The 10,431-nt window shown below is 43.6% G+C and overlaps 1 protein-coding gene across 1 annotated transcript in view; it reads right to left on the bottom strand.

Annotated features, from left to right (window-relative positions):
• Nucleotides 1–10,431, bottom strand: part of LOC106511085 (E3 ubiquitin-protein ligase E3D) — a gene marked incomplete at its 3' end in the record, with an annotated part of 15,046 nt that overhangs the window by 2,608 nt on the left and 2,007 nt on the right. The window contains 1 exon segment of the mRNA XM_013999829.1: nt 9,049–9,260. Within this exon segment, the coding sequence (XP_013855283.1) occupies nt 9,049–9,260 (212 nt within the window).

Genomic DNA, 10,431 nt, shown 5'->3' with positions numbered 1-10,431 from the left:
CCCAAAGTACGTGACGATTCAGCGTTGACCTGCTGAAGACTGGAGCCTTAAGTAGCAGGTCAGGTCGTCAGGTGAGATCAGTCACAGTTGTGCTCTGCTGTCTGCCAATTAACTCATGAGGAGAGGTGAAACAGGAGGAGGTGGGTGAGAAACTCACCAAATGCTTCAGTACCCCCTCCTCAGGAATCGCCTCCAGGCGATCTGGGTCTCTTGTCCGGGTGAGCTCTGTAAAAGGAAGAGATTAAAGAAGGGTCCAAGATGGCGGACCTGGGGACCCATGACCTCTCTTCAGGGCCATAACCCTCCCAGTCCACGAGGTACTGGAACCCACGACCCCTGCGCCTCACATCGAGGAGTCGTCTTACAGTGTAGGCGGGTTGATTGTCGATGAGGCGGGGTGGCGGGGGAGAACTGGCTGGAGGGGAAAAAGAGTTAGAAGTGATGGATTTGATCTGGGACACGTGAAAAGTAGGGTGAATCCTCATAGCCGGGGGGGGTGGCTTGAGGCGAACGGCAGAGGGGTTAATAACTTGGAGGATGGGATATGGGCCAATGAACCGTGGAGCTAGTTTCTTGGGGGTATCACGGAGGTGAATGTCCTTGGTGGAGAGCCAAACCATCTGACCAGGGCTGTAGGATGGAGCTGGGGTGCGATGACGGTCGGCGAAGCGACGATTCTGTTGGGCGGACCGTTGGAGAGCTGCCCGGGTCTGAGTCCAATACTTACGGCAACGATGCAGGTGATGTTGAACGGAGGGTACCAGGATTTCAGTCTCGAGATCAGGAAACAAGGGGGGTGAGTAACCAAGAGAAGCTTCGAAGGGAGAAAGACCAGTGGATGAGGAGGTGTGGCAGTTATGAGCGTATTCTACCCATGGGAGAAAAGTGGACCATGATGATGGGTTATTGTTAATGATGCACCTTAAGGCTGTCTCGAGCTCCTGGTTGCACCTCTCTGCCTGACCGTTGGACTGCGGGTGGTACCCAGAGGTGAGGCTGGCCTTAGCTCCTAGGGCCGCACAGAAAGCCTTCCAGACCTGAGATATAAACTGCGGCCCTCTGTCTGAGACGATGTCCTGGGGAATGCCATGCAGCCGGAAAACATGTTGGACCATGAGTTGGGCAGTCTCGGAGGAAGTTGGGAGTTTCGCCAGGGGGATGAAATGGGCTGCCTTGGAGAATCTGCCACAATGGTGAGGATGGTAGTGTTGCTGTCAGAAGGGGGAAGACCAGTAACGAAATCCACAGCAATGTGGGACCAGGGGCGGCTGGGGGTGGGTAGAGGTTTTAGGAGTCCTGAGGGTGGTTGGTTATTATTCTTGTTCTGGGCACAGACAGTACAGGCAGACACGAATTCGGTAATGTCTTTGTTTAATGTGGACCACCAAAAATACCTCTTGATGAACGACAGCATGCGGCTGACTCCAGGGTGGCAGGTAAAGCGGTGGTTGTGGACCCAATCCAATACTGTCTTAACCATAGTGGCAGGGACATATTTCTTTCCAGGGGGCATAGTACTGGGGCCGGGATCAGCTTGCTGGTCATCCTGGAGATCCTTTTCAAGGTCCCAGACGAGTGTACCTACAAAACAGGAGGAAGGGAGAACAGGAGAACCAGAGGATGGGTCATCTGAGGGTGAGAATCGGCGTGAGAGGGCATCAGGTCTGACATTCTTAGATCCAGGTCTGTAAGTGATAGTGAAGTTAAAGCGTGTGAAAAATAAAGCCCATCTGGCCTGCCTGGGATTTAATCTCTTGGCGTTCTGGATGTAAGCAAGGTTCTTGTGGTCAGTCCAGATGATGAAGGGAGTCTCAGTGCCCTCGAGCCAGTGTCTCCATTCTTCTAAAGCCAGCTTGATGGCAAGGAGTTCCCGGTTTCCTACATCATAGTTTTGTTCTGCTGGGGAGAGACGGCGTGAGAAAAAAGCACAAGGGTGTACCTTATTGTCCATGGGGTTCCTTTGAGAGAGAACTGCTCCAACGCCCAGATCCGAGGCGTCCACCTCCACGATGAACTGTGAGTTTGGGTCTGGGTGATGAAGAATGGGTGCAGAAGAGAACCGTGTTTAAGCTCACTGAATGCTCTGTCTGCCTCAGGGGTCCAATTGAAGGCACGGAGGGAGTAGGTGAGTTGAGTCAGAGGGGCTGCCACTTTGCTGTAATCCCGGATGAATCTCCTGTAAAAATTAGCAAAGCCTAGAAAACGTTGTAGTTGTTTCCTGTTGGAAGGGGTAGACCACTCAGAAACAGCTCTGGTCTTTTCTGGGTCGGTACACATCTTGCCCTGTTTGAAAATAAAGCCCAAAAAGGAAACTGTAGAGACGTGAAACTCACATTTTTCTGCTTTGACAAAGAGTTTGTTCTCAAAGAGTCTCTGGAGTACTGCTCTTACGTGTCTCTGGTGTTCACTGAGGGATCTGGAGTAGATTAAGATGTCGTCAAGATATACAAAAACACAGTTATTAAGAAAATCTCTTAAGACATCATTAATGAGGGCCTGAAAGACAGCGGGGGCATTGGTCAAACCAAAAGGCATGACCAGGTATTCGAAATGCCCCAGGGGGGTCTTCAAGGCAGTCTTCCACTCGTCGCCCTTTTTAACCCGAACCAAGTGGTACGCGTTTCTTAAATCCAACTTTGAGAAAACGGTAGCCGAGTGAAGTTGTTCCTGAACAGAATTGATGAGTGGTAGTGGGTATTTATTTTTTATAGTGATTTCATTTAATCCCCGATAATCAATGCACGGGCGGAGACTCTTGTCTTTCTTTTCAACAAAGAAGAAACCTGCTCCTAAAGGTGAGGTGGAAGAGCGAATGATGCCTGAGGCCAGAGATTCATCAATATAAGTTTTCATGGCTTCTTTTCTGGACCAGATAGATTGAAAAGCTTACTTGAAGGGAGCGGCGCCCCCTGAAGGAGATCTATAGCAATATCATATGGGCGATGTGGTGGGAGTGAGAGAGCTCTATCTTTGTCAAAAACTGCTGCGAGGTCATGATAACAAGTGGGGACCTTCGAGAGATCAAGATCAATGTTTTTAACATCTTTCTTATGGTGAGGTGTAGGTGCCACAGCGGACTTAAGGCAGTTTTGTAAACAATCATCACTCCAGCTGATGATAGACCTGGACTGCCAGTTAATGAGGGGATTATGTTTAGTCAGCCAAGGGTAACCGAGAACAACCTGAGGTACTGGAGAATCAAAAATGAAAAATTGTGCCATCTCGTGGTGGTTACCTAATATGACGAGCTGAAGACTGGTGGTTTGATGTGTGATGTCTGAGAGAGTCAGCCCAGTGATTCCAGTGATGCGTCGAGGTTGAGAGAGAGGAATGATGGAGATGTTGAGCTGCTGGACCAGATCACGGGAGATAAGGTTCTGTTTGGCGCCAGAATCTACTAATGCAGCAATAGGGAATTTTAAGGAGTCGGCCAAAATAACAGTGGGTAGTGTGAGTCTGTTTAAGGGAGAGTTGGTAGTGTGACTCGTCAATACCTCCCGATCTACTGACGAGTCCTCTCTTTTAGTTCCGGTCAGTTGGCAATAAAGTGTCCCTTTGTGCCGCAATAAATGCATTCTTTAGCGGCGATTCTGCGTCGCCTTTCCTCTGGGATTAATCGGGTGCGGCCAATTTGCATGGGTTCTGAGGCTGAATGCATAGATTGATTGTCTTCTCCTTTAACGGAGGACTCAGGGAGTCGGACATGAAGCCCCAATGGGTTCTGGGAGGTGTGGTCTCTCTCCCTCTTGCGTTCGCGGATGCGATTGTCAACACGGATGGCTAATGAAATTAGCTCGTCGAGGGATGAGGGTTGGTCTCTGGTGGCAAGCTGGTCTTTAATATTATCGGTAAGTGAATTAAAGAAAACAGATCGAAGTGCTGGTTCATCCCAACCTGATTCCTGTGCGAGAATGCGGAAGTCCACTGAGTGTTCCGCCACCGAACTCCTCCCCTGCTTCATTGTTAGGAGTCGCTTAGCCGCTTCCACCTGCTGGTGGGGATTATCGAACACCCTCCGGAATTCCTGGATAAACTCAGAAGCAGTGAGATATTCTGGCGGGTGAGAGGCTAGGAAAGCATAAGCCCAACGTAGTGCTTTACCCTTGAGTGCTGTGACAATGTAGGTGATTTTAGAAGAGTTGGTGGTGAAATAGGACGGTGAGCGGGCAAACACATTGGAGCAGAAAACCACCACAATCAACACTGTTACCTTCAAACATTTCTGCCGGTCTTAGGTCTGGTTCACGTTGGGTCTTGGTGGGTGGCGGAGGAGCCGGCAGAGCGGGAGCGTCGGGTAGTAATGTGCCCAATTTGTTGTCAATTGCGGCCACCCGATGAGTGACGTGATCCAGTAGGGAACTGGTAGTCTGTTGAAGATCAAAGAGTTTCTCGAGGAGTATCTGGTGGTCGGACAAAACATGTTGTGATTCAGACATGGGTGGAATTTGTTCTACACTGGGATTGCTCTGACATAGTTCTGGCTGAATCGTTCTGACACAATGAGAACTAAGGCTGAGTCTAAAATGAGCAAACCCAGGAAGAACCACGGAGGCTAGTAGTAAAATAATAAGTGCTTTATTTTTACAGGTGATATAAACAATGTGCAGGAGGTCAGAGCCGAGACCGGGACCCAGGGAATCTGGAGAAGAGATACTGGTGAGTATGGAGCAGATAGGAGATGATGCTGGGTATTTAGTATGAGGAGAGWTATCTTGACTTACTGGGTTTTGAAGGCGAGTAGTACACAGGAGGAGGTACATAAATCCAGAGGGTTAAATCCAGTAATGGTAGTTCTTTGAAGCTGAGGCAGACAGGCAGCGAGCTTTAATTGTTTGAGATCCAGAGGAACACTCTTTGTGTTGTTTCCACAGGGTGAGACCTGGAAGCCAGAGACACAGGAGATGTTATGCCCAGGAGCAGGTAATGAGGGACAAGAGGAGAATACTTGCGAGTAGCACATGGAGAGCTGAGGACAACAATACCCAAAGTACGTGACGATTCAGCGTTGACCTGCTGAAGACTGGAGCCTTAAGTAGCAGGTCAGGTCGTCAGGTGAGATCAGTCTCAGGTGTGCTCTGCTGTCTGCCAATTAACTCATGAGGAGAGGTGAAACAGGAGGAGGTGGGTGAGAAACTCACCAAATGCTTCAGTAGGAGCTCAGAAAGGTAAACAGGTGCCAGACCATTTAAACATTTAAAAACCAGAYTAAAACTTTAAAAACAATCCTAAAAGAAACAGGCAGCCAAAGAAGAGAATGCAAAACTAGGGTAATGTGGTCACATCATCAAGTCCCCGTTAACAAATGAACAGCAGAATTTTGGGTCATCTGAAGACAGTGGAGCAGACTGGTCAATTTCACTGTAAAGGGAGTTGCAATAATCCAGTCTGGGGCTCAGTATGAATCCTTGAGGTACCTCACATTTAAGAGGAGACTCTGAGGAAGAAAATTCTCCTATTTGTWCAGGAAAAACTCCTATRAGACAAATAGACTCAAACCATTTAAGAGTCGAGCCTTTCACACCAACTGACTATTCCAAAAGAGATAATAAAACTTCATGGTCTACTGTGTCAAAGGCAGCAGTGACATCAAGAAGAATTAAAAGAGCAGTAGCACCAGAAACAACAGTTAAAAGGAAGTCATTACACACACTGAGAAGAGCTGTTTTAGTYCTGTGACGTGACCTAAAWCCAGACTGAAACTTCTCTTAAACTCTATTCAGCTTTAAATGATCTTGTAGCTGAAGATGAACCACATTCTCTAAAATTTTTGAAACCAAAGGCAGCTTTGAGTTTGAAAGAACGTTGGGGTCTAATTTGCTCTTTTTAAGAAGACATTATCAGAATAAAAATGTATAATAGAATCTGACAGGTTTTGTCCCAATTCATTAAAGGGGCAATATTATATGTTTCTCAGGCATATATTTAAATTCTACACCATAATAAAGTATATCGCCTTCAGTTGTTAATGAATGAGTCAAAGCAAGACTCTAGGCATGTTTTTGATGAGAGAATAACATTATAACATGATATAAAGCTCAAAAGAGTTGACTTTACATAATATTGCCCCCTTCATGTACATAATAAACAAGAGGGGGCCCAAGATTCAACCCTGTGGCACCCCCTTGTGTACGCTCAATTAATACACAGTCCTGTAATTTGTGAACCAGGCACTACCTGACATTTCCAACCAAAAAAGTCAATACTTTAGMACAGCATGGCCCAGTGTCAAAAGCTTTTGACAACTTAAAGACAACGTCAATTCCAGGTCCACATTTATCTCTGTGAAACACCTAATCTACTAATCAGCCTTTTATCTCCTGGTCCTTACTTCACGTAGGTCAAACAAAAAACTAATCAATAATTGATATCGACTGATGTAAAACGCTTATAATGTGATACATTTTTAACCACATGGCCCAGCCCTAGAATGTTGTCCTCTTCTTGTCCAATGTAAGACTCTCTATATAATACTTCAAATGATTTCAAAATGTCAAATCAGCTTTATTTATTTATTTTATAAAGCACTTTAAAACAGCAGCTACTGACATAAAGTGATGTACAGTACATAGGTGGCCAAAACCAATAAAAAAATCAACAATTAAAACACCAAAAAATATATATTAGAAACAAGTTAAAAACACCCAAACCAGACCAAGGTCTCAAGCTGGGTAAAAAGCCAGTGAATAGAAATAAGTTTTAAGATATGTTTTAAAAACAGGCAATGACGTGTAGGGGTAGCTCATTCCAGAGCTTTGGAGCAGCAACTGAAAATGCTCAATCCCCTCTGAGGGTTAGGTTAGTCCTTGGTACTTTAGGATACAACTGATCAGCTGACTGGGGATACCATGCAGGGACATGGAGTGGACAAGCTCAGAGAGGTAGAAGAACCTTAAAACAAACATTAAAATGCACATGCAGCCAGTGGAGGGAAGTCAAAATGGATGTAATGTGCTCCCTCTTACGTGTTCCAGTTAGCAAACAAGCAGCAGCATTCTGAGCCAACTGAAGCAGTGCAAGGTTATTATTGGTTAATTATTGGTGGGAGGTTTGGACTGCTGTCAGGTCAGTTCAYCACTCTACTACTATAAAGCRATGCTGTTATAATGGATGCAAAATACAGTTTAGCATTGTCTTGCTGAAATAATCAAGGCCTTCCCTGAGAAAAAAGCCATTGTCTGAATGGAAGCATGTGTTCTAAAATAGATTTTTACCTCTATACTACTAGAGCRTTTGCAGATGTGTAAGCTGTTGATGCCATAGAGACTAAACCACCCACATACTGTTACATTTACAGTGGAGAATGAACCCATGCCTGGATGGAGGATAACAGTTATAAATAAAACTATTTGACAAAAATAAAGAGCTGGCGAGGCAGCCAGTAAAAAAAAACACAAGGAAGCATGGAGGAACTCAAGGGAATGAAACAGAAGGACATAGCCATACAACAAACCAGCAAAGTACTGAACAGATGAGATAGAATACAGTATATACAAGCAGAGGGAGAGAAGATAATGGACAACAGCTGAGGATGATTGATACAGACGACTGACAGGTGAGTGTGGTTGACAGGTCAACAGACTGAGGTAAGAGGAGAGAGTTATGACACAAAGAGAGGACAAGAGGGAGACAGCACACAAGACAAAGATCACATCCTCACACATACCATCCAAGAGACAGGCTGTGTGTTGAGGACAGGTTGGATTATCCCTCTCCTCTTTGGTGCAAAGAACTAGTTGTCTTCCTAAGGAGTTTCAAAGTTCCATCTAAAAAACAGTTCTTTAAACACTSTTGAAATCTTAAAGATTTTATGAACTAAGTCTCCAAATTTTCCACTGAAAAACGTTACACTGAAAGGGTTTCACTACTTTTAGATGCAGTTTTCCCAGTCTGGTGAGCCTCTGTCCATCTTTATTTTTGAGACATTCAGCTTGTCTAAAATCCGTGTTTCCCCTAGTGTATTAGTAGGCTGCCAGACTTTACATGCCTCCCCACCAGGATAAGTGTTGCTCATTTACTCAGAGTGGACATTACCAATGTCGCCTGCAAAGCATGTGCTAGAAATAGCCTTAATCATCATTGTGCAGAGAAGCTAAAAGTTATCATGACTCAGCATGCAAAAAGCCAGTCATAGTCATCTTTAAACACTTTAGAGTTTAACAAACCATCCAAAGAAGGTAACAAGGATTGCTGAACCAGCAGAAAAACACAGCAGCTAAGCTCACTGTCTCCTCTCTCATCTGTCCCAKACACACCTAGCACCTCTTTGCACCACCCTCTTCATACAGAAGAGCTGCAAAATGTTTTCAAACTGAGAACTCTGGACTCAGATCACTTTGGTGCCACACAGAGTTCAAAATACTTATTATTAATAATAATAATTCTGAGTTGTCTTTACTGTTTTAAGTCGGTCAAATATTCACATATTTGTAAATTTATTATTATTAATACTATAATTAAAGTTGAGTCATGCAAATTTATGTTAATGTATCAAACAAGTAGCCTTTCATGTTTCTCTGTACCCCTGAGGTAGCTCTAAGTCTCAAATAGTTTGGTGACCTGTAGTTGACGTGTAAATATTGTCACCATTGCCTTATAATAAACACTTAATTACATTACATCATATTTACAAATTTCCTGTCAACTTTTAACATTTTTAACAAAAACACGATGGGTGGCCAGTGGGCTGACCAAGTGGTCCTAACACCAGGCTTAGCCAGTTTTCTGGGGAAACACTGCTAAAATGATCTTTTTATAACCAGATTTCTTTCTGACCTGACCTAATTACGCATTTTATATTTATAGCTTTTTGTTGCCCATCCTTACTTTTTTGAGAAGTGCTGCTGCCATCAAACTCAAAATGACCAAAATTGTCAATAAAATGTGTTTATGAAATATGTAAATCATTACATTCTTTTTGATTTGCATTATACTCAGTGTCCCAACATTTCACATTGTGATTTTAAACAGACAGTCACTTTTGGGCAGATGACTTCAGTCCTYTGCAGAGGTCTGGATGCATTTTCTTACAGTGGTTGTCCTGATGGTTACCTTCATGTGTGCTTGGTCCAACAGCGATGCGCAGCCTGAAGTGCAGTTCCTCTGCACTGGCTTCTCCTCCAGGTGTGTGGATGCAGGAGTCCTGCTCAAAGGTGACTCCTGCTGGTAAAGCCAGGCTCATGTCTCCTCTTGGAGTCCTGATGAGAAGTGAGGACTCTCCGCTCATCACGACCACGTCTGCAGGACCTTTGGCCACATCTTTCCTGGAGAGCAGTTAGAAGTACACACTTTACACCCACACTTTACACACACATACACACTGTGTTTGAACTGATCATCAGATGAAAACATACATGATATGGAAAACAATGTTATTGCCTTTAAAAGCTCTCAACTAATTTTGGTACAATTACATTAAAATGTATGAATGTGGCAATCTCAGATTATTTCACAGTTTTCAGTCTGCTGGCTTCTTTAGATATGTTGTTTTTTTTGTGTACAGTGCCTGGTTGTTGTGACTTAGTGCTATATAAATAAACTGAATTTAAATTGAATTAGTTTGGGGCTTTAAAGCATAGTTACGCTGCCAAATGATTTGATCATGYATAAAAAGAAATACTAACTTGAAGGTAAAAAGTAAACTAAAGCTGAACAAATATGGAACATTTACTTGAAGCATGGTTTTTCAATAATATAAAATTACTCTAGTAGCAAAATTCAAATCTTTTTTATTCTAAATCTGACCTTTTCTTCCAGAGGAGGCAGATCTTTGTTTGCATTTTCTCTTCTTTGCCATACATATATTGCCAATTATAGATTTGTCATTTGTCAGAGTCTCAAACAGCTCATTTATCAATAAGTCAACCATGYCTGCAAATCCAGGATAATTTTTTGTCAACTATTCTGAGTCGGAGCCAAATAAATATCATTTTAGWACAAATAGGAACTCTTCTGTGCAACAACATAACAAAGTAAAGATGTAGAATAAACAGGGATTTACTCTCCAGTCTGAGTGAACTACTACAGCAGCAGTCCTCAATCCTGGTCCTCCAGGGCCACTATGATGTGTGYTGGTCCTCGAGAACCAGGACTGAGGAACTGTACTACAGCAATGTGTACAAGTTAAATTACTGTCTAGTTGAGTACTAAGTACCTCCTACAGCCTTAGACAGGCAGCAAAGACCACTGCCACCATCTAGTGATAGTTTCAGAGCACTGCATGTACATTTATGTACTCATTTGTCAAACGAACACAAAATATATTTCACTCACTTGGTCTTGCTCCAAAATGTCTGAAAGCTACAAGGATCAGACTCTGAATAGTAGTGCCTCTTTATAATTCAATTCAGTTCATGTATATAGCACCAAATCATAGCAATTATTGTCTCAGGGCACTTTATCTGTTTGTTATGAAGTATTGTTATGAAGTATTGT

The sequence above is a fragment of the Austrofundulus limnaeus genome, unplaced genomic scaffold (genome assembly GCF_001266775.1).
Source record: "Austrofundulus limnaeus strain Quisiro unplaced genomic scaffold, Austrofundulus_limnaeus-1.0 Scaffold2498, whole genome shotgun sequence".
Taxonomy (NCBI): Eukaryota; Metazoa; Chordata; class Actinopteri; order Cyprinodontiformes; family Rivulidae; genus Austrofundulus; species Austrofundulus limnaeus.
This window is presented reverse-complemented; position numbering and strand designations above follow the sequence as displayed.